At 35.9% G+C, this 24,780-nt stretch overlaps 1 protein-coding gene and 1 pseudogene across 1 annotated transcript in view; both read left to right on the top strand.

Annotated features, from left to right (window-relative positions):
* The window catches only part of POLQ (DNA polymerase theta), a 113,995-nt gene that overhangs the window by 64,643 nt on the left and 24,572 nt on the right, over positions 1–24,780 (top strand). The window contains exons 16-24 of the mRNA XM_060149319.1: positions 52–3,161; positions 5,498–5,641; positions 6,647–6,843; positions 9,600–9,840; positions 16,062–16,255; positions 19,773–19,910; positions 21,144–21,318; positions 23,855–23,981; positions 24,554–24,675. Coding sequence (XP_060005302.1) covers positions 52–3,161; positions 5,498–5,641; positions 6,647–6,843; positions 9,600–9,840; positions 16,062–16,255; positions 19,773–19,910; positions 21,144–21,318; positions 23,855–23,981; positions 24,554–24,675 — 4,448 coding nt within the window. The remainder of the gene's footprint in view (positions 1–51; positions 3,162–5,497; positions 5,642–6,646; positions 6,844–9,599; positions 9,841–16,061; positions 16,256–19,772; positions 19,911–21,143; positions 21,319–23,854; positions 23,982–24,553; positions 24,676–24,780) is intronic.
* Positions 3,640–4,290, top strand: LOC132520775 (ATP synthase F(0) complex subunit C1, mitochondrial-like; annotated as a pseudogene).

Genomic DNA, 24,780 nt, shown 5'->3' on the forward strand with positions numbered 1-24,780 from the left:
TAATGAATGAATCAATGCATTAATTTATTTCTTTTCCTACCTCTTGTATAGTACCCGAAAGGCAGTGGATGAGGAAGAGGAAGCAGTTGAAGAGCGTCGGAATATGCGAACTATTTGGGTGACTGGCAGAAAAGATTTAACTGAAAGGGAAGCGGCAACTCTTATAGTAGAAGAAGCCAGAATGATTCTGCAGCAGGACTTAGTTGAAATGGGAGTGCAGTGGAGTCCATATTCCCTTTTAAATTCTGATACACACTCATTGACCTGCAGTGAATCAGAAGTAAAAGAACACAAATTTATACCCCAAACTAAGAGTTCTTATAAAAGATTAGCATCAAAGAAAAAAAGTAACACAATATTTAATGATTCTTCTGTTACTCATTTACCAAATACGGTGCAAGATTTAGATAAAAGTAGAGAGCATACAGATTCCTTTTATTATAAATTTCAGGATGGGCATCAAGAATGTCAGTTGCATTCCATTTCCAGAGCAAAAAGACGGGCTTCTTTGAGTATAAATAAAGAAAAGCTAGGGACCTCTCTGAACGAGGGGAAAGCAAGCACTACGAAAGTTGTTCAGACTCTCTCATCTGAGAAAACAAAAAAAGAAGCTTTGAATTTCAGTTCAGAAGAGATGAGTACAACCTCTCAATCTTGGAAACATAGTAAGCATCTAAAACGATCTAGAGACAGTAGCCCTGTGAAAGACACTAGGATGTGTAGAATCAATTTACAAGAACAGACTCTGTCTAATCCTATTCATTGTGAAGAGTCATTTACTTCAGATGAGAAGAATATGGAATTTAGAAGTCCAGAGCCATTTGCTAAAAACATATCTTTCTGTGCTGAGGGAAGATATAGCAAAGTATCATTCCCATCACAAACAGAACAAAGTTGTTCAAGGAACAATAAAGTATCTAATGATATTCTTGTGGAATATTTTATCACAGGATCCCAGAATAAAAATGTGACTCATCAAGCCACCAGTGTGGTTAGTGAAAATGGAAGAGGATTAGCTGTTGAATCAGAAAAAACAAATGAAGTGCTGATACAAAATGATTCAAAAAACCAGCATGTTAATGTGAAACACCATGACACCCATCCACTTAACCAGTGCCTGGAAAAGCAGTTTGATAAACAGACAAATACTTACACCAAACTGAAAAAACCAATAGCAAGACAAATGCCCTATGAGAAAGACAGCAGTTATATGAATAGGGACTCAAATGTTGTTATGAAATGTGAAAGTTCAAAGTTTAATGCTGAGGAAAATAAATCAAGTAATCTTCAGGTATCAGGAGATAACATAAGCAGCACTGAGATATCCAGTGGAGTACATCTACTAAGTGGAGTATTTGGTAAATCAGGAGGCCAGCGTGAGAATATTCTGAATACTCTTAGAGTACAAGTAAAAACAGATGCTTATGCAGCAGACAGAACTAAAAATAATCATGTTTCTGACTTAGGTTTAGATCTCTGTGATTTTGAAGATAGTTTCTACCTGGATACTCAGTCAGAGAAAATAATTCAACAGATAGCAACTGAAAATGCCAAGCAAGAAGGAGCAAAGGATACCAGCCTGGCAACAGGAATGATGCAGAAGAGCCTAGACAAACAGAGCTCAGTGAGCTCCTTTCAGAAAGAGATTCACTTTACTTTTCCAGGTGAACAACATTCACCAGGAATGACAAGTCATTTGAAACTTAAGACTGTAGATGCTATGAAACAAAGCACTGATTCACATGGGGTTGATAACCTGACTCCAGAAAGCCCAATTTTTTATTCTCCAATATTAATAGGGGAAAATGACCCATGTTTTAAAGGCAATGAACTTTCTGTTACTGACTCCCAATTAAATAGTTTTCTTCAAGGTTATCAAACACAAGAAGCTATGAAACCAGTTATACCTCTGGTTCCTAAAATGAGAACTCGTACTGATATAGAAGTAGAATGTCTGCCAGTTCCTGAAACAAGTTTGAATTTGAGTGGTAGTTTACTGTTTGACAGTTTCAGTGAAGAGTACCTGGTAGAAGAACAACCACCTGATGTACAAACAAAAGAACGCCTTCCTTCTGAAATAACTTCAGTCCATTTTGCTGATTCTCTGTGTCTACAACCAGAGGGCCCAATTAAAAAATCAGATGTGAATGAGAATCAAGATAATCAGCAGCCATTGTCTTGTTTCAGTGATGAGTCTACTGTATTTTCAGAAATGGATTCTGCTCAGATGGTTGAAGCTTTGGATAATGTAGACGTATTTCCTGTCCAAGAGAAACATAATACTGCAGGATCTCTTAGAGTATTAGAACTGAGTGATCCAGTGATTGTGGGTAATGATTATTCCCAAAGAGAAGTAATTGGAGGAGATAAAGATAAAAGGTCTCAAAAATCCAAATTTACTGGGACAAGGCAAGATAATTCATTCATATGGTCAGGGGCATCATTTGATTTAAGTCCAGGACTGCAAAGGATTTTAGATAATGTGTCCAGTCCTCTAGAAAATGAAAAGCTAAAATTAACCATTACAGACTTGCTCAGTTTGAAAGGAAAAAACACAGAGGTAAATGACAAACAGGAAGTGATTTCAAATTTGGAGACAAATAAAGTGCAAGGAATTCCATTATCCCCTAATATTGTGGTAAAAGGCAATATTGACGCACTAGAGAACAATGTCATTCATGGTGAAACCTCCTCCCTCTTGCCTTGTAAAGAAAACTGTATAGTTGATGATAATGGACTCATTCCTCCTATACCATCTGCTTCTAAGTTGTCATTTCCAGGTTTTCTTGGAACATCTTCTGTAAAACTTAAGAAAATTAGTGGTGGTTTACAACTTGGTGAAAGTTATTCATTTGGCTCACCTTCAGATAATAAAAACTGCGATTTAAATCCAGAGACTAGAAATGGTTTCAAAGATGACAGTCCTATTGGAGACACAAGTTTTTCACCGCAGTTATCACAGGATGGATTGCAGTTAACTCTAGCCTCATGCAGTTCAGAAAGTTTGGCCATAATTGACGTAGCGAGTGACCAAACTCTCTTTCAAACATTCATGAAGGAGTGGCAAAACAAAACTCGATTTTCCATCTCATTGGCTTGTGAAAAGATCAGTAATTTGACATCTTCTAAAAGTGCTACTATTGGTGGTAGGTTTAAGCAAGGTAAGATTTTTTTTTTTAATCTTTTACATTTTTATGTAAAATAGTGGACTGAGATGGGACTGAGACTTTTCAGTATTGGATATTAAATGTAATAAGTGTGTTCAAAGTTTAATAAGTTTCAGGCTTCCCTGGTGGCGCAGTGGTTGAGAGTCCGCCTGCCAATGCAGGGGACACGGGTTCGTGCCCCGGTCCGGGAAGATCCCACATGCCGCTTAGCGGCTGGGTCCGTGAGCCATGGCCGCTGAGCCTGCGCGTCCGGAGCCTGTGCTCCGCAACTGGAGAGGCCACAACAGTGAGAGGCCAGCGTACCGCAAAAAAAAGTTTAATAAGTTTCTCCTATGTGGTTTTATATGTGGAACAGCCTTATTGTTCAGCACAACTAGATTAAAAATAGTTACCCTCTGGTATAAGAGATGGGGGACCTCTGGACACATGGGCAGGAGAGCTGAGCAGTGAGGCCAAGAGCTCAAGCTGGTAGACTGAAAACGTGCACACCACTAGGACACTGTTTGTTCCTCTGGCTCTGATCCATTGTTGTGCCTGGGGTCTAATCAGGCCTGTGTCTGCCTCCTTCCAAGCAGGCCAGAAATCCCATCTAAACAGCCTTTCTATAACAGCTCCCCACAGGAGTTCCATACCAGTGTTGTCTCCCAGGACACTGACCCAGCAGCCAAGCTTATTGCTGGTGGGGACACCACAGTTGGTATGGCTGGTTCAGAGGCCAGCATTAGAACAGTGTTTGACAGATTGATGCTTGGGTGCCAGGCATACATACATACAAACAATACCTCTTCTATGCCATTCTGGGCTCTGCCTTGTCTGAGGCCATAGGGCCCTTCTGTTTGGTTATCTTCCTCATCCTCTACTTTGTGAGTCTCTGGAGGTTTCCTGTACATCCCTGCTGCTTTAGCTCCTGGTCATGCCTGGTGTTAGAGTGTGCCAAGCTTACCATTAAACACAGTATTTCTCTAAGAAAGAAATCATATATATATATACATCTGTGTATCTATATCTATATATATAATCATATGCATATATTAATGTATATTAATTAGAATATAATTTTGTAAAATTTAAGATGTATATTTTGAAAATGGATCAGACTTGTTATGGTACCTTAATGGTGTGACATGGTTTGAATTTAATTAAAGTATAGCTGATTTACAATATTAAATTAGTTTCAGGTATACAACATAGTGATTCACTATTTTTATAGATTATACTCCATGTAATGTTATTGTAAAATAATGGCTGTATTTCCCTTTGCTGTACAATATATTCTTGTAGCTGATTTATACATAGTAGGTTGTACCTCTTAATCCCCTACTGATATCTTTCCCCTCCCCCCTCCTCTCCCCACTGGTACTCCCCACTTCTACTCTTCTCAAGTAGAACTTGTACCTCTACTGATAGTCATGAAAGCCTCAGAACTCTTTCAGGTTTTCAGAGAATTGAAACTTTTGGTTAAATAATGCCATGTATTCCTGTCTTATTTCATGGAAGTAATGATTCAGTATAATGGGGGATAGCTGTAGTCAGCTTGACAATCTGTTGTGGAAATCAAAGATATGATCAAATTTCTTAAATCTCTATATTTATGAATGAGTTTGTTCATAAAGTTCTGAGTATTTGTTTGATCTTCAATTCAGGAAGCATATGTGTTAATGACAAGTTTTATGCACTTTCATTGTTGACTAGCTCTTTCCATTTTTCATTCAACAAACATAAAATTGAGTACATTTTCTGTGCTAGAGGTTAGAGGGATAAAAACATTCACTTAAATTTAACAAATATGTGACAGTTATTTTCCAGGTATTGGGGATATAATTGTAAATAAGATGGATTAGTTTTTGACCTATGTCTGTGCAATTGAAAGGTGTATTATTTTAGGAAAAATATTGACTCAAATACAAAATCATACCTAATTCTTCACTAAGAAGTAAGACTCTTGATTTTTCTGGAGTTTCTAAGTGTTAAGAATTGCTAAATTTGCTACAAAATTTTTGTAGTATGCAAGTGGTCTTTATTTCTGAGTTATAGAAATTCAAAATGCAGCTTTTGGAAAACTTTAAAAAGTTAATTTTAAACTATTTTAGTCATTATTACAGATCTCTTTTAAGAAATCTTTGGTAGATTTTTCATAGTGACAGTTATCTTAAATGATGGGAAGCCTAGGAAGATCTTACACCTAAAAATGACTATCCACATGATGCATATTGTAGGGATCTGAAAAATTTGCTTATCAAATAATTTTTTATTATATCATTTTTTTTAGTACTCAATTTAGTGGTTTCATTTTCAGAGATTTTTAACTATTTCACTTTGGTTTTACATAGTTAGTTCCTCTCAGGAAAGCCCTATTGGAGATGATGGAATTCCTGTTAAAGGTTGTGATGGCATCTTGGTGGTTGGACTGGCAGTATGCTGGGGTGGAAGAGATGCTTACTATTTTTCATTGCAGAAGGAACAAAAGCATTCTGGTAAGTAATCACTATTTGGTTAAGTTACCATATAATTTTAATGTAACCTCTATGAGGATAGTGACTTGTTTGTTGAGAATAGTTTCCTGAAATTTACCTAGAATTTATTTTTTAGGATTAAAAAAAAACCTTTAAAAAATAGTAGCTATTGTATACATTATTTCATATATTAACTAGAATGACATTTTAAGAAGCCACCCCCCTTACTGTCTTCTGCTTGTCACATGTGGCTGTTACTGTGTTTTCTTCTTTGGGGTAGTGGATCCTTAAGGACTCACTGGCCACCTTGAGGATTTGCTTCTGAAGACTAGATCATGGCAGTTTCTTTCCAGGCTTTTATCCTCCTATCGACTGTATCTGGAACTCATTTAGAGGCAGTGATGAGCTAGACATCTACAGTAGTTGCATCACACAGCCTTTGGAGAAGCCTTGGAATTAAAAGGATAGGACCTAGGTATAAATTGTGATCTGATTATGGTTGTTGGATACCTAGTTGATTGTTTGGTTTTAGACAGAAGCAAAATTAATAAGGAAACATTTAAAAAGATGCCATATAATGTCTGTTCTGAGTAAGCATGAAATATTTTCAGTTGTTTCATAGGAGAACATCTTAGGATAAGTAATTACTTGAACTTCTTTTATTTTAGATGTAATTTTATACATTCATACTAAAATTCCCTCTGAAATGAGTTCCTTTAAAATTCATTTAAAAATAACTTTTCTTTTTTTAATTCCACATTCTGAGAAGCGTAAATTTATTTTTAGGAATCTTAATGTTTAGAATTTTCTCCCACCTGATTAAATAGAGCATTATAAATCACCTAGCCCAATCCTTAAGTTTTAGATTACAGAGCACTTCATCTATATAGCCAGCATGACCTGGATAAGGTCTTGCTGAACTAAACTGAGGCTTTTGAGTCTTTTTCAGTCTTGGCACTAAAGATTGCTGTTTCAAATGAATGCGTGTACTTTTTGCCTTAAGACTTCTTTTTTTTTTTTTTTAAGAAATTAGTGCCAGTTTGGCCCCACCTTCTCTGGATCCAAGCCTGACTGTGAAAGACAGAATGCGGCACCTTCAATCTTGCTTTCAAAAGGAATCTGATAAAGAACGTTCTGTTATCATCTATGACTTCATCCAGAGCTATAAAATTCTTCTTCTGTCTTGTGGCATCTCCCTGGAACAAAGTTATGAAGATCCTAAGGTTCCCTGTCTTATCTAAAAGAATTTTACATACTTCAAAAAATATTTAATTTTAATGTTTAGGGTTAATTCTTAAATGACTTGGTATTTATTTAGCTTCAACAGTACAGCTTAAGTATTTTAGAGTAGTCACTTCTTTGTCCAACAACTTCATCCACCCAGAACAGATTATTATGCACCAAATGCCTCTGTGTAGATAAAACCAGAGATGTCACACATTCCAAGCACTAAAGTTCACATCTTTCTTCAGAGACTTAAACAATTTTCATTTTGGTCATAAGTTCTAAATTTTCTGTCTCATAGTAAATTAGAATGAAAGGAGAACTGTCAGATTTAGATATATGATAGCAGGGTGTTTCAAATATCCATGAGGATAGAGGCAGAAAATAGCAAAAGCATACAGATATAAGAGATCACAAAGCATAGTAGTTAGAGGCCATTAGCATAGGGACAAATGGCCTTACTAGCCCCTGAGAACTTTTCCATATAATAGCAAACTATGATATACTGTTCATAATGATGACTCTGAGTTATTAAGGAAAGAGTAACTTATGTTGTTGTAATATACACTTAACAGTATAATGCACTTTCAGAAGATATTTATTTACAGGATCATAGCCCTGAAAAGGGATATCGTTTTTTCCCTTCTGTTGAGACTGGATACATGAGGTGTGTGGAATATTAATTTTGAGTTGAGATATGATACTAATTGGTTGTTATTATCAATATGATCAATGATAATAGGATAATATTTTAGTTTCTTTAGCTTTTTTGGCAAAGATTTTTGAAGGCAGTATCAGGTAAACTAATGATACTATTCTTTCCTATACTTCAGACCAGCCTTGGTTTATATGTGATAAATTTCATATAGTTCCTAAACTGACCTTTACTGGATATAAAAGGTTATCACCTAATTTTGATGTTCCAGAGCCCAAAATGAGAATAATGGTAATGTGAGCTTATTAAAACTGTAGTAGTATCCCAGATTTATATAACACCTTTGGCATAAACTATTTGAAATATTCCATACTTGGTTTTGTTAATCATCACATTTTTGGTGTAAGAAGAGAAGCTATTAATTTATAAAATTTCACTTTTATAAGAGACGTTTGCCAACTTTTACATCAGACTATCTTATTCAACACCCCTAAAAGGGTTCTGATCACCAATTTCTAATGGTGGGGGGGAGGGGGTTTCACTGTATCTCCAACAGTTCTCTGGGTACCAGTTGGGTGTCCTACAATTCAGCTCAATTCTGTTACTATCTACCTGGAATGAGCATCAAATCCCATAAGTTAAGGGCTCAGTCCCACAAGCCCCCAACTTCAAACACCAGTTGCCAGCCCAGCTCGTTACCTGTGCTTCTGGTCAACCAGCTATAAATAAATCAGATTCCCACAACCCCCTCCTTGAGTTTGATTAATTTACTAGAGCGGCTAACAGAACTCAGGAAACCAGTTTACTCACTAAATTACTGGCTTATTACAAAGGATATTAAAGGTTACAAGTCAACAGCCAGACGAAGAGATACATAGGGTGAAGTTTGTAAGAAGAGGTGTGGAGCTTCTGTTCTTTCTAGGCTTGCCACTCTCCATGCATCTTCATGTGGTTACCAACCCAGAAACTCTCTGAACCCTATCCTTTTGGGTTTTTATGGAGGCTTCATTACATAGGCATAATTGATCAAACCATTGGCCATTGGTGATCAATTATCCTCTGGCCCCTTCCCCTTCCCAGGAGTTTGAGGGGGTGGAACTGAAAGTTCCAGCCCTCCTATCACAGGGTTGATTACTGGTGGCAACCAGCCGCCATTCCTAGGTGACCTAGGGGCACTCCAAGTCACTGCATTAGCATAATTAAAGACACCATTTTATCTCTGTTGGGAAGACCCAATTTATATTTCTTATTATAATTTACAATATCGCCCCCCCCACCCCATAAAACTACATTCTAGACCTATAAAAGAAGTAACCAAGTCATTTAGTAATTATTGAAATTATGAACAAGGCTTAGATTTCCTTATTCTAAATCCAATTTCGCTCTGCTAAAATCAAGTATTAGAAAATACAGGTCTTCTAGTCTCATAGGGAAGCTAACAGTAGCAGTCAAATCACTAGTTGGATGGTCATGGTGACAGGTCCTCATCCTTGAGAGAAATTCTGTAGGCATTCTAAAACACTGGATATGAACTTGTAATGGCGAAATATTTATGTCTCACTTCTTCCAATATTGAATAAGCCACTCAACTGTACAATTAAATATGCTTAAAATAGTATGTTTTATATTATGTGACTTACCGCAATAAAAAAATTTTTTTTAATTAAATAAACCTAAAACTATATAGGCCCATCTTTGTTATAGTAGTAGGAAAGCCAAAATTAGCCTTAGTGGAGAAGAATCCAGCTGCATTTTCAGAAACATGACTTTTGTTAGCTGAAAGGCACTTGGTTTTCAAGCCTACTTCTGAAGTAGGTCAGGAGGAGCATTGCAGTAGTGGAAAAGTATAAATTTTCCTTCTTTGAAGGCTACCTTTGAAGGCTCTTATTGGTAAAAAATGAGTTATTTTTTATACCAATTATCCTTTCCTTTGCTGGTACAATTATCCTTTCCTTCTCCTCTCCTGGGAAGACCATTGAATAAGTATTAAGTGAAAACGAGTGAGATTAGAAATGAGCTTTCTTTTTTCCCCTTTTAATTTAAGGGTACAGAAATATCTTTGAAAAATCAAGAAAATATTCTGATTGTTATCTCACTCAGGTGGCATGCTGGTTACTAGATCCAGATTCCAAGGAGCCGACTCTTCATGGCATAGTTTCCCGTTTTCTTCCTCATGAGCTTCCACTCCTGGAAGAGATAGAGACTGGCCAAGGAACTCAAAGCCTAGGGCTGAACATCACCACTGAGCATTCTGGGCGATACAGAGCATCTGTAGAGTCCATTCTCATCTTCAGCTCTATGAGTCAACTTAATTCTTTGTTGAAGAAGGAAAACCTTCAAGGTAAAAACACAGTTCCTGGCATTTTTACGATGTTACGAGACTGGGGATAGTTATGTATTTAGCCACTCTATCACAGGTGGATAAATTATACTTTTTATGCAGACCCTTTCTTTTGATTGTCTAGTGCAGGAATCAACAAATTTTTTTCTGTAAAAGGCCAGTGATGAATATTTTTGGTTTTGCAACCTAGACAGTCTCAATCACAAATATTTAACTCTGCCATCACAGCACGAAAGCAGCTATAGACAATATGAAAATGAGTGTTCCAGTAAATCTTTATTTACAAAAACAGACATCTTGCCCTAGTTTGGCCGTAGTTTGCTGACCTTTGGCTCTACTGTAATGAGGTGAATTAGTGGCATCTTCTTCATTTATTCCTAATTTTATATTTGAATGTTATCAAATGGTTTTTATTCACACTTAGAATATATCTTTTATGGATTTAAAAAAATGAACTGTTTTCTTTTTAGAGCTATTAACAGTTATTTTTTTCAGCCAAGGGTGTTTATGTGAATCTTTTTTTTCCCTTGTGACAAATAGCATGAATTTATTGTGCAGGCTGCTGGCCCAGATTGAATACCTTGACTTTGGAGAGCATAATATATGTTCATGGTGAAAATGAGAAAGTGGAACAAAGTTGGCTTCATTGTGAGGAGATATAAACTGTGGATTTACTGGCTGATTAATAAATACTAGAAACAGCAGACTGGTGAATTCACAGAGACCAGGGCTTGAATCTGTATTATTTATTTGTGAGGGACCTTGGGCAAGCTATGTTAACTCTCTAAGTCTGGTTCTTATTTTGTAAGTATTAAATGAGACAGAGAACTTAGTGCAGTGTTTGCAACAGAGCAGGCGCTCATTATCGTATTCCTTGATGATTATTATTACTGCTAGCACAAACCCTCTGTGCTGGTAATAAAGTTCTCCCCAACATCGCTGGGGTAGAATATACAGAAGACCAGACTGACTTATTTGCTCACAGGAGACTTGCTTAAGTGATGTTAATTAGTAGCTCTTCAACAGGCATTGTAGTATTTCAGACAGCTTCTTTAAGCCAATCTAGGCAGGCCAAGGAGTGGGAGTATGCAGCACACATACCTCAGCTACTTTACAATAATGCTGAATGAACATAGCTCATTCCCTCTTAGTCTGACTAGTCTGCTCCTAGGATAGGCATCCTGGGTAGTCTGTATAGTTTCTAGACACTGACATTTGACGATGGTGATATGAATTAGTCTGTAACTTTTTAGATATTTGTTACCCATTATCAGATTTGTAAGTTTTCAGTCTGATTGGGAGGGGATGGTTCCACTATTTAAAGACAGTTTTTCACCTATAAAAAAAAGAAGACTGACTTTCCTTTCCAGAAAAGCACAAGAAACCCTCTAGATTTGTAATTTTTAACTTTCACAATTTCTTTCTATGTGCCTTGAAAGCTTTTTTTTCCCCTGCAGATTCAAAAGTGGGTGACCACGAGGTGTTAAATGCATTCTTGTACAGTGTTAAATATTTCTTATTCACAGAATCCATAGAATTGAAGTACATTGAGATAAGGGAGGTTTTTGGAGAGAATGTGGACAGCTATCAAATTTTATTTGAAAATAATTATTTCAGGATGTGCTTGTTAATTTTAATGGGCCTCTAGAATCTTCATCTTTTTCTTTTCTCATCTTCTTGCCTGTTGGAGAGGTGTGTTCTAGCTGACTTTCTCCCCATAGAGAGCTGATTTTTGTTTGGGTATGAATTAATACTAATAGTACAATGTGTCTTTGCTTAATTTGAACCAGGACAAAGTATCCTGTCCTCTTCACATTGATCAATTAGGTCCTTTCTAGATAGTTTGAACATAGATTAGATGATTTTCTAGGTATGGAGTGAGTTGGTTTCTCTCTTTTTCAAAGGACCTCAGCTGCACAGATTTATATTAGTCATAATCTTTCTTTCATGAGCACTATCATCATTGGTCCATGTATGTTCCTCTTATTATTCACCATTATTTTAATAATATAATGATAACTGTTAACTCACATTCATAACTTAGACATTTGTCTACCTTTGTGCTCCTCCTTCCTTGTACATCCCAAGTTTTATGTTTATCATTCCCTTATTTTCTTATTTAAATTTTATTTTTAATTAAAAATTTTAGCATATATATGTCTGAGTCCAAACAATGTATTATTTGGTTTTGCTTGTTTTTGAACTTTACAAAACATCTGTCACACTATGTCTTGTTTTACTTGCTCTGCATCATGTTAGTAAGTTTCCTGCATATTATTGCAAGTATGTGTAGTTTATTGATTTTCACTGCTCTGTAATATATCACTGTGTTTTGTGTGTGTGTGTGTGTGTGTGTGCGCGCACCAAAATGTATTTATCCATTTTCCTCTTGGTGAATGCTCAGGTTGTTTCTAGTTTTGTTTTATTTTGTTTTTTTGTTCTGCTATAACAGGTATTTCTGTATAAATATTCTTATAAATTTACATGTCTCCTGCTATACTGGGCAAGAATTTCTTTTGCATGTAGAATTGCTCCGTCTTGGAAATGGGAATATTCAACTGTACAAGATTATGTTAAATTGTTTTCCAGAATGGTTGTATAAAGTTTGTTCTTTAAACAGCAATGTGAAAGAAATCTTGCTGATTACGTTGTCTCTACTTTGCCAAGTCATTGGTTGTAAAATGACTGTAATTTTTCTTTCTTGTGCTTTGTTTTTGGTAAGAGAGTTACTCTAGTTTCATGGAATGCGTTGATGAATACAGCCTCTTTTTGTTCTGGAGGAGTTTATGTATCGTAGGAATGATGTGTTCTTTAAAAGTTCGGTAGAATTTGCCTGTAAACTCTCTTTATGGAAATATTTTTAACTACTACTTTGACTTCTTTAATAACGGTAAGATTATTCAGTTATATCTTTTGATTATGTTTTGGTAAGCTATATATATTTTTAAGAATTTATCTAAAGGTATTGCTGATTTTTTATATCTCTGGTTTATCTGTTATGTCGTCTTTTTCTTTCATAATACTATTGTTTAATCTCACTAGAAGTTTATCCAATTTTTCAGTCTTTTTAAAGAACCAACTTTTGCCTTTGATCTTTCCTGTTGTTTTTGTTTTCTATTTCATTGATTTCTGTGAACATTTATGTAATCTCTTTTCTTCTAGTTCCCCTGACTTTATTTGCAGTCCTTTTTCTAAATTCTTAAGTTTGACACTAAACTCATTATTTTTAAAATCATGTTTTTCTTTTCTAATATAAGTACTTAAGGCTATAAATTTTCCTCAGAGTTCTACTTTCATTATATCTTACAAGTTTGACATATATTGTTTTCATTGTTTTATCCTAAATATTTAACATTTCCTGGTATACCTCTTAGACTTATAAATTATAAGAAGATTGTTTTTAATTCTCAAATAGTTGGAAACTTTTATTTCATATTTTCATTATTACCTTCAATCTTTATTGTGTTGTAGCTAGAGAACATGTTTGTATAATACCCATTCTTTGAAGTCTTTTGATAATTGTTTTGTAACCTAAAACTTGAACTATTGTGTAAATGTTCATATAAAATAATATGCATTCTAATTCTGGATGCAGAATTTTATAAACGTCTGTTAATTCAATGTTGTTGTTTAAATCTTCTATATCTGATTTTCCCTGTAGTTCAGGTAATTTTATATGTTTTGAGACAATTTTATTAGGTGCATACAGGTTTAAAATTGATGTATTTTCCTGGTGCATTAAACCTATCATTATGTTGTGATTAGCTTTTCCACTAATATGATTTTTACTCTTAATCTATTTTTTGGAATGAATATGGCAGCATCAACTTTCTTTTGATTAATACTTGCCTCATATATATATCTTTTCTTTTCTTTTTTTTTTTTTTGCGGTACGTGAGCCTCTCACTGCTGTGGCCTCTCCCGCTGCGGAGCACAGGCTCCGGACGCCCAGGCCCAGCGGCCATGGCTCACGGGCCCAGCCGCTCCATGGCATGTGGGATCCTCCCGGACCGGGACACGAACCCGCATCCCCTGCATCGGCAGGCGGACTCTCAACCACTGCGCCACCAGGGAAGCCCCTCATATATCTTTTTTTCTACCCCTTTAAACCTTCTAGATCCTTACTTTTTAGATGTCTTATAAACAAAGTATAGCTTATTTCTTCTTCAAACTATCAGTTTTTTTTTACAAATTTAGCAATTTATTATGATGATTGATGTGTTTCTATTCATTGTGATTATTGACATATTTACACTTTCCTGTTTTGTTTCTGTTCATCTTGTTTGATTTTGTAGATAGTTCATTCGTAGCTGTGCTCCGTTCTAATGATTCCATACCTGCAATTCTTAGGGATCTAAATCTGTCATTTGTTGTTTCTGCTGAGTCCAGTTCATACATCTTTGCTATCTTATATTTTTTATAATCTTTGTGAAATCATACAAGATTTGATCAGTAGAGCCCTGCAGGGCTTATTTGGGGGAAGTCTTCCTCTAGAAAGGCTATGCTCTGGCTTCTGCTTGTTACTAAACTAAACTTCATCCAAGGCCTACATTAGCTTTTCTCGAGAGTTTTGGTTCAGAACAGAAGTCTGAGAATCAGCTTCTCCTCCTATTGCTACTCCAAAAATCTATTATTCCCTCAACCTTTTTGCAGTAGGACTCCATTCCCATTGCAACCCTGTTTCTTCCTACTGTCTGTGAATCCAGGCTGGCTTCCTACCACTCTTGACTCTTCTTTTTCTGACCCTAGTTCCTTATTTCTCTGGTCCCACATCACATGAATTTCTGCTCTGGTTCCAAGTCTCCAAAGCCAGGCTCTGACTGCCCAGTATGTTCTGACTATTAGAGGCCAGTAGCTCTCAATTGTTTGCTTTTGGGGGTGGTTACAGGTGTCCTTTGGGATTTCGCCTGCTGATTGAGACCAAGAGTGCCTTAAAGAATGTGTGGGGGCTTCCCCGGTGGTGCAGTGGTTGAGAATCCGCCTGCCAATGCAGGGGACACGGGTTCGATCCCTGGCCCGGGAAGATCCCACATGCTGCGGAGCAACTAAGCTCATGTGCCACAACTACTGAGCCTGTGCTCTAGAGCCCATGAGCCACAACTACTGAGCCCGCGTGCTGCAACTACTGAAGCCCACACGCCTAGAGCCCGTGCTGCACAATGAGAGAAGCCACTGCAATGAGAAGCCCGTGCACCACAATGAAGAGAGCAGCCCCCGCTCGCCGCAACTAGAGAAAGCCTGCGTACAGCAATGAAGACCCAACACAGCCAAAAAAAAAAAAAAAAAAAAGTGTGTATGTGGAGCTGGGGAAGGCAGGTCAGGGTTACACAGAGTCCTAGTGAGCCATAGTACTGGAGCAGAAATCTTTGTTATGGATTTTTTCTTAATAATTTTAGGATAGCATTTCCCACAGAGTGTTCTATGGACACTTACTTTTCACAATGTTAATAAATATTACACAGATAAAGGGTTTTATGGTCAAATGATTTCAGACTTTTGGTTAAAACAAAATTAAATAGTTGTCTTTGTTCATTTCTACTCAGAGCCTTTAATATATTAACAGGCATCATGAACATCTAAGAGTAATTTATAAATGATGAAACTCATAGTATACAGTGTCTCTCAATCCCAGCCTTTTATAGAGTATTTTTGAGACTAATATTCTAAAGAACATACTGGGAAAACTGATTTAGAGTGACTATTCTGTTGAGAAATGTCAGCAGATAGAAAAATACTCTGATTCTTACTTCAGGAATCTTATTCTTTACTCTTAGAGCATTGGAAAATATAAAACCTTCATGTTTAGCTTTGTGCACGCCGGCATACCATGGGACCAGGAATACTGGAAAAAATTTTGGTGAATTAACCTTTTGTAGTCAGCTTAGCAAATTAGATTGGCTACCTTGTTCTTGCTAAGAGTAGAAGCAGAAACATCATCTTGGGAGAAATGCAATCTTTTATAATTCAGACTGTTCATAAGATTGCCTGTTTTACTCTGCATGGACACAGATAGTAATCCAATACTCAAGTGGAAAAGTGGAAAGTACTTTAATACCTTTCACTGATGGTTTGATAATGCTGCTCAAAAGACTGGATCTTGAAGGATAGCTTAGTAGCATCTCTGATTCTCCCAGAAAAATTCTATGTATGTTTAGGTAATCATGCTGATCTAGTCACTTAGCTGGTGAATTAATGTTTTTTGCTTTCTTTTTTTCTTCCAGATGTCTTCTGTAAAGTGGAGATGCCCTCCCAGTACTGCTTGGCCTTGCTAGAACTAAATGGAATCGGCTTTAGTACCGCAGAATGTGAAAGTCAGAAACACATAATGCAAGCCAAACTGGATGCAATTGAGACGCAGGCCTATCAACTAGCTGGCCATAGTTTTTCTTTCACCAGTTCAGATGACATCGCTGAGGTTGTATGATGGGAATAAAAAATTTAGAAAAGTCATTTTTAAAGCAAAAACACGTGTGTGTGTGTGTGTGTGTGTGTTTCATAAGTGTGTTTACCTAAGTACCAAAGATCAGTAAAATAAAACAATCAGTTAACCAGAATACTTTGGAGATAGAATATTCTAACATCTCCTTTGTAAGTTTATACCTATATTTATGAATAGGAAGGTAGTAAAGAAGTATCCTAGAATGTGTGTTCCATAAGGAGATTTGCCTGGAACAGAAGGGGCACCCAGTAAATATTTTTTTATTTTAAAAAATTAACTACCACTATGAGATCCATAGTGGTAGTTGTATAACAGTGTAGGTGTTTCTCCATGAAGTTAGTAATTTCATGAACTCTCACTCCTTCTTCACTGCAAAATTAGATATTTTTCTTAGATGTTAGTGAAAAAGGGATTTTGGGAACGCTCTGCTTTTTTAAACCTACTAATATTTTTATCATCTTAGATAAATTTTGACATAGTTTACTCTTCCCCCCACCGCCGCCCCTCAAAAGTTGGTGTTCTCTTCCCTCCCCACACTCCATAAAGGGTGGTTGGGTTGTTTTAGAGGAGTTACTGATACAGGGTGGGTGCTTACTCTTGATATCTTTGAAGTTCTATTGTTATCTAGATGTGATTCAGTATTATAGTATATTGGTATTATAGACTTTAAATCCAGACTTCTTGGGTTTGAATGCTACCTGCTCTATTTATTAATTAACTCCATGACCTTGGACCACTTCATTAACTCTATATCTCAGTTTCTTCATCAGTAAAATACCTCATGTTAGAAATACCTCATAGAGTTGTGAGGAATAAGCAATAAATGTAAAACACTTAGAACAGTGCCTATCTCATAGTAAGTGTTGTATAAATATTATATAAAGGGCTTACAAATGCCCCCCCCCCACTTTAGCCACAGTTATGCGTTTTTAAAAAATGAGGAACTTTGTTTCTCCTAATCACGTGGTACATTTGTATTGAATTCAGTGGTGTTTTTTGGGGTGTTTTAAAATACTTTCTTTTGATTTCTTTAGTCCACAAGTCCCCAAGCCAGAACCTAGCTCGCTACACCTAAAATTACATGGGGAACTTGTCAAAAATATAGAATCTCTGGATATCAGCACAAGTAGGCTTGGGGCAAAGGCAAGAACCAGTACTCTTGTGATTCAGATGGGTGCAAAGGCATGTGGGCCTTAGGCCTAGACCAAACTCTGGCCTAGAATAAAAGTCCTTTGATATTATTGGCTTGTTCTTAGATCTTCATGTTAAAATGGAAGTTATATTAAAGGTAATCTAACATTTTCATACATTGATTATTTTATCCTTGGTGATTTTAAGTTGAATCTTTCAAATAGGCAAGATGTTACTAATCATCTAGAGCTGCAGTGTTCAATAAAGGAGTCACTAGCCACTTATCTCTGTTTCAGTTTAAATTAACTGAAATTAAATAAAATATATCAATTAAGTTCCTTAGTCATGCTAACCACATTACAAGTGTTCAATAGCCACAGGTGGCTAGTGGCCACTATATTGGACAATACAAATATAGAACAGTTTTATTATTGCAGAAAGTTCTTGGATGGCACTGGTCTTGAGAAGGTATCAGCAAAATATGACTTGCAGGCCAGATCTGGCCTGCCACCTGTTTTTGTAAATAAAGTTTTATTGGAACACAGCTATAGCTGTTCATGTACTTATTGCCTGTGGCTGTTTTCATTCTATAATGGCACAGTTGAAAAGGTGTGACAGACAGTAAAACAAAGCTAAAAATATTTACTGTCTGGCCCTTTGTAGAAAAAGTTTCTGACTCCTGGTCTAGAGGGAAGCATGGGTTAGTAGAAAGAAAAAGGACTTTAGAGTTAGAAGACTTTGGGTTCTAATTCTTAATTCTACTACATTTTGGGCATGCAACTTTGAGCAAGTTTCTCCAACTGTCTAAACTTTGCAGATTTGTCATAAAGTTGTTATAAGGATTGCATGTTAAAGCACCTAGCCTGATGGCTGGCACATAGGAAGTGCTTAATAAATATTAGTGTCTCTTGCTCCCATCCAGTTCAACTCCCTCAGTCACAGATGTGTTAGTTAAGACCTGAAGAGAGAATTTATGTGTGAAGTTTTTATAATTAATTCTGAAGGATTCACCAAAAATGGAAGCTTAAGATAAAACTTGAGATCTTTAAATTGTCTTAATTATGATAGGTCTTCCTTCCTGGGGTTGTCGATTTATTGTTATTGTAATAATGTTTCATTTTTTCTATTCAGTTATTTTCTTCTCTCTTCTCTGCTGTCATTCATTTATATACTCTTTGATAAGTATATTAGAGTTGCCTGATTAAATACCAGCACTTGGTTAAATTTGAATTTCAGATGAACAGTGGACAATATTTTAGTATAAGTATGCTCCATGTCATTCAAATTTGACTGGGCATCATGTAATTTTATTTGCTAAATATAGCAACCCCAATCCTTATGTGTGCATATGTTCATATCTATATAACACAGTCTTTGGGCAAGTTAGTTATTAACATCCATAGTAAGCCTCAGTAATTTTCATGCCTAGGACCCCACTTATTCACACTACTTAAAACTAAAACCAGATTTTTGTTTCTGTCATCACCACTGTTCTAGGGAAACAGGTATATCTTTACTTCCACCCCTGGCCCAACTTGTAGAAAAAATTCTCATGCAAAGGGTTTCAATTTTTAGAATTATTATTGGGAAAATAATCCAAGGTTCAATAAATCTTACTGAAAGTATATAAATGAATGAGTAGAAAGAGTAGATAGTGTTCTGAATTGCCTAAATTGGAACCCCTCTAACAAGAACTAGTGAGTTTAAGGTATACATGGGATCTTCCCTCTGACCCGCAGCCTGGATCCCTGTTCCGTGTAAGCCTAGTTTCTTCAGTGGGTGCTTACTGGCCACTCTCTAACTTTCATTATTGCTGCATTGGATCAATCACCTTCTCCTGGCTTTTTGCCCAGGGCCTCTCAGGGTCTAGCCTTGTGGTAGTGGAATTAGATGGCTTTTGGGGCCCCTTCCTACTTTAGTGTTCTCTGAGTTTTGTGATCACACAATAGCCACGAAGGCTCCCATGTTTATCCTCTATGGGGCTTAAATGATTAAACAGCCGCATTGGTCACCACATCAAGGAGTATTTAGGTGAGCTTATAATCAGAGCAACCTAAAGTCGCAATGCCAATAGTTTGTCAGTCGTTCAGCACAGAATATACATTCTTGTATTCTTGACTGTTTAAGAGCCTGGTGTTACTGTTAATCTAATACTGACTAAATTAGGGTATGGACAGCCTACTTGATGTAAGATTTTATTGCCATTATTTATTAAATGTGATAATTCCAAATTGTCCAAAAATATTCTTACAATCCATGTTGAAATGTATAGAATCTTTTCTCGAATAACTTTTTAAAATGTTTTCTGAATGATAATACTTGTGATTTGATTCTTGACTAAAGAAGCATTAATTTCTTGCAGGTTTTATTTTTGGAATTGAAGTTGCCACCAAATGGAGAGAGAAAACACCAAGGCAGCAAGAAAACTTTGGGTTCTACCAGAAGAGGGAATGATGATGGATGGAAGCTAAGGCTGGGAAAACAGTTCAGCACTAGTAAGGTGCTCTTTGGGGCAGTCACAGGGCAGAATCTGAACTACTTTTAGCATTTTGGTGTCCTGAAAGAATGCTGATGAAATCAAGATCCAATGTAGTACACCATTTGAACTTATCCAGACAAAAACAAATTGGTTTTTTGTTCAGCTGCCCACAAACACTATGGAAACATTCCAGCATGGAAAATCTGGATCATAATCTGAGTTAGCAATTGTGTCCTTCCTATCATTAAAACAGTGTAAAGGTTTGTAAATTCAGACCTATATAGACATTAATTATTGATATGCACTACTCTTGGACTTCTAGTATAATATAATTTCTGTCGTTATATGAACATGAACAGAAAGGTATGGAAGAATTTAAAAAATAAAAAGACAGTCAATATAAATAAAATTTTGTTTTTTTCAATTTCAGAGCAAAATAGTAAGTTTTCCATGCATTTGTTTTGAGAATCTAATCTGTTAATTTCAAAGTCAAATTGAATCACAACCCTTGGAAACTGTATACATGGGACAAAAGAGAGAAAGCCTTAATTTTACATTTTTACTGAATGAATTATCAATGGAAAATAAGGATAGAAAGTACAGCCACAACAGCCATGGAGAGAGCAGTCCAAGTTGCCATTCTGTAGAATTTTGACCATAATATTATTAATTATGACTTGCCTGCCCCGGGGAAGTTTCCACAGCTTCATTCTGTAGCAAAACTTTTTATTTAATCGCATTGGCCCTTTTACCCTACAAGTTTTTGTTCCTTAAAGGTTCATTGAATGTCTGTAGCATGGAAAATTCAAAGTTTTAAAAATAAATTTCCTTGATACAAAGACCATGAAAGTATCAAAGAAGGAAAAAAAAAAGACTGGGAAACTTACAATCACATGAGCAATGGAGGAGGAAAATATAAAGGAAAGAGATGATGTAAACAATTGGGTGGGGTGTGGGGAAGCAGCTGTTTTACTAAGTTGACATCTCATTGATTTTTTTTTTTTAATAGTAGATGTAAATTGACATTACTCAACATTAACATGTTTACATTTTATAATCTATAGTTATTATAGATTTATCATTATGGTGATTTCCAAAAAACCCAAATAGTAATTTTATAATAGTAAAGTTGAGTTTAGATACAGGAGTTATCAAATTTAGTTTTGAGATTATATTGTTTACTTAAAAGAGATTCTAGTTTGCTATGGAATTTGGACAAGAATCTGATCCTACTTTATTATAATTCTTTGGCAGGATGTTTTAAATAAATTAAGGGCATTACATCCTTTACCAGGCTTGATATTAGAGTGGAGAAGAATCACTAATGCTATTACCAAAGTGGTCTTTCCCCTGCAGCGGGAAAAACGTCTGAATCCTTTCCTTGGAATGGAAAGAATCTATCCTGTATCACAATCACACACTGCTACAGGTAATGAGAAATCTTAAATATGGATAATATCCAGTTTTGCAAAAAAAAATTCATATGTAATATTTGCTTATGTAATAAGCAAATAATAATATTTTAATATAATATAATAATAATAATATAATATTTGCATATGTAATATTTGCTTATGACGACCAAGGAATTCGAATGTTGATCATTGGGTTCAGTGAAGTTCTGTAAACATTTATGAAACGCATACTACATCCAAAGCATAGGTGAATATCAGGTAGATAAAGAGATGAAATTTAGTAAGATAACAGTTCCTGCTTTCAAGTACTGTATAGAGTAACTTGGATGTCTGAGATTGGATGAGAGTATGGCCAGGAATTAAATATTTATTTGAGTCAGTGATCTTATCTAATTTCAGTCACAGCCCTATTCTGAATCTCTTAAGAGTCTCTCCAAGTTGAATCTAAGTAGGCCTGTGCAGTAATAAGGGAGTGTCTTACTTTACTCAATCGGAAAAGAAAGCTGTAGAGTCCTTTGCATGTCTTTTGGCCCTCTTGGGATCAGTATGCATGTAATCTCATGAAGAAAAAAAAGCATTCTTTTTCTAGGTAGTGCACAGCTTCACATATTTGTCAAATGCAATGTGCAGTGGAAGAAAGGGCAGCATTAACTCCTTCATAGAGGGGGCATTTTAGTTTGGTGGTATAGAACGTGGACTTTGATATCACATTTTCACAAGGTTTGAATCTTGGTGCTGAGAATCTTTAGACAAGGTACTTAACCTTTCAGTACCCAAGTTTCCAAATGTATAAAACAAGATAATAACAGTCCTACCTCACTGGGTCATCCTGAGGATTAAATAGGTCAGTACATGTAAAGTGTTTAGAATGATGCGTGGTACATTATCAGTTGTTGCTGTTATTGAGGATGGGGGCACCGTGAGGAGCTGCTTTTCTCTTTGCTTGCTTAGTCTCTGTTCTAAACAATTCCTCTTCCTTCTCCCTATTTAGGTAACCTCTTGGTGCTTCTTGCCTATTTCTTGCCCTGTTTTAAGTTTCATTTTGAAACGTATGCTAATGTGTAAACTTATGTAAAATAAATCCTTGTTGGTGAAAAAACAATCAACCTAGAGTTTTCAAAGCTTTTGCACATTTATTTGTTGCTTATAAAGCAGAAAGTCATCAATTCCTTGTTGTTTTCCTGATTGTTTTTCATTATACTATGCCTACATTTAAAGAATATTTTAGAAATACAAGCTTACCTAAGTATAGTAAAGCCCTTTGATTATTAGAATTAATCTTCATGAAGCTATATTCATGTTTTGTAATTTACTTTTGCCATTTTATTTGTCTACCAGTGTTACCTCATTAATTCAAACACTAGACCTGAATATTAAGTATTGATATTATCATAGAAGAGAAGACAGTGTGCTGAGGCAGAAAGAGACTTGGATTCTTTCCTGTGCTATTTGTTAGCTTTATAAAATTGATTAGGCCATTTAATGCTAATAAGTGTAATAATATCTACCATTAATTGAACACTAATTTTTGCTAAAATCAAAATAACGAGGATATAGTATCAGGAGTTTATTCAGAAAAACAGTATCTGACATACTTAAGATCTCTGATTCATCTAAAGAAGATGGAATTACATACAGTAGCTAGTAGAGAGCCTGTTAGAATGAAGAGTGTCATAAAACAGAGGATTTTTTGGTCACTATATGTGTATGATAAAAACTGCAGTAGCAGTCAGTTACCCGAACTTTTTGAACAACACCTGTGTGTTTTTGAAAAATTCATCCAATAAATAAATAAAATGTAAAATATTTGGGGGAAATTAAAGGCCATAAGCATTAAAACAAATAGCTTTCTGTTTCCTAGAAAATGTACTAGCCACCTGATTCTAGTTTCTAGTCATGTCAGTGCTACCTACCATTGATTCTTGTGATAAGTGATGAGGAGGAGGAGGAAAACTGGCCAGGTGATATCTAGAAAGTAACGTTCTAGTCACCATCTCTCACTACTACTCCATCTCCTGCATCCTGTGGCCTAACTCCACAGGATGTGGAGTTAGGCCACAACTGTGGCCCCAGTTGTTCTGTTCAGCACTCAGTTGCTCTTCTGCTTCAGATCCTCTTTTCTGTATCTTGTTTGTTCCTGGCTTTTAAAGGCTTCGACAGTCATTTCTCCTAAGATCCATTTGATTTGTCTTTTACTCATTTGTATAACTGCTAGCATTTTATAGTGCTAACTTCTGGTACTCATTTTAGCATAGAAATAGTATGATTTATCATATTCTTATCATGGGATTGTTTCTGTAGAACGAGGTTAATTATAAAACACTGTATTGTAGCTGATTCATATATTCACTTATATCACGATTGGTCTTGTACTTGTTATTTTTAGACACATGAACATAATAAAGTGTATATCATTTAAATTTAGTTTAACAATAACAGAGCATGCATTTTTAGGATAATTCAGAAATGGTATTCGTGTTAAAGTAAATGTCAGATTTCCCCTCTTCCCTTCCCCCCCTAATTTTATGTCTTCATTCTGCTTGATTTTAGGACGAATAACCTTTATAGAACCAAATATTCAGAATGTACCAAGAGATTTTGAGATCAAAATGCCAACACTAGTAGAGGAAAGCCCACCTTCTCAAGCCCTAGGCAAAGGCCTACTTCCTATGGGCAGGTAGACTCTATTTCTCTTTATTTGGGTTAATATACTTCTGGGAGTATGAATGGCTCAAAAATAGCCTATTGGACAAATAATGAAATCAGTTTAATTTTCTGTTCCAGGCATACACATTTCTATTCTATTTCAAATCCTGAGTCTGTCTATAAAGAAGCTAGTTGATGGCAAAAAGCTGAAAATCTGGGTCACTAATTAAATCAACCAGCACTATATGCTTAAGTCAAAAACTAAAGGGACAAGTTTAGCAGTGTCTGGAACATCCCCCTTCCTGCCCTCTTCATATGCTCACAAAAGGAAGAAAAAGCACAGATCATTTATATTAGATATGGTCAATGAGATTTACTGAATTGAGTGAAGCAGTTTGTGGGAAAGGTTATTACAGAAATACCTTCCTGTTTAATTGAAGGTTTGCTGAACGAGGTCTAGTATATTTGTTAAGCTTTAAAGTGTGTTTCAAATAAGGTTTTTAAATTTCTTAGATGGAAATATTGACTTACTGAAAAACTCAGACCATTTTCATATATTTAAGACTACTTCATGTCCAGCTGATGATGTTTTTCGCACAACAGAGGAGGAAAAAAGAAGGGTTGTGGCCTGAACCCCAGGCACCAGGCAAAGATGGAGGAGAGAGCCTCGGACAGAGGAATGCCGTTTTCAGTTAGCATGAGACATGCCTTTGTGCCTTTCCCAGGTAGGTAACCAATGATAGTTTTTGAGCTTCTTTTTGCTGTGGGAATGGTTTTCAAAGCACTGATAAAGCCTGATTTATGAATAAGACTCAGAAGAATACATTAGT

Source organism: Lagenorhynchus albirostris, chromosome 5 (assembly GCF_949774975.1).
Source record: "Lagenorhynchus albirostris chromosome 5, mLagAlb1.1, whole genome shotgun sequence".
Lineage (NCBI taxonomy): Eukaryota > Metazoa > Chordata > Mammalia > Artiodactyla > Delphinidae > Lagenorhynchus > Lagenorhynchus albirostris.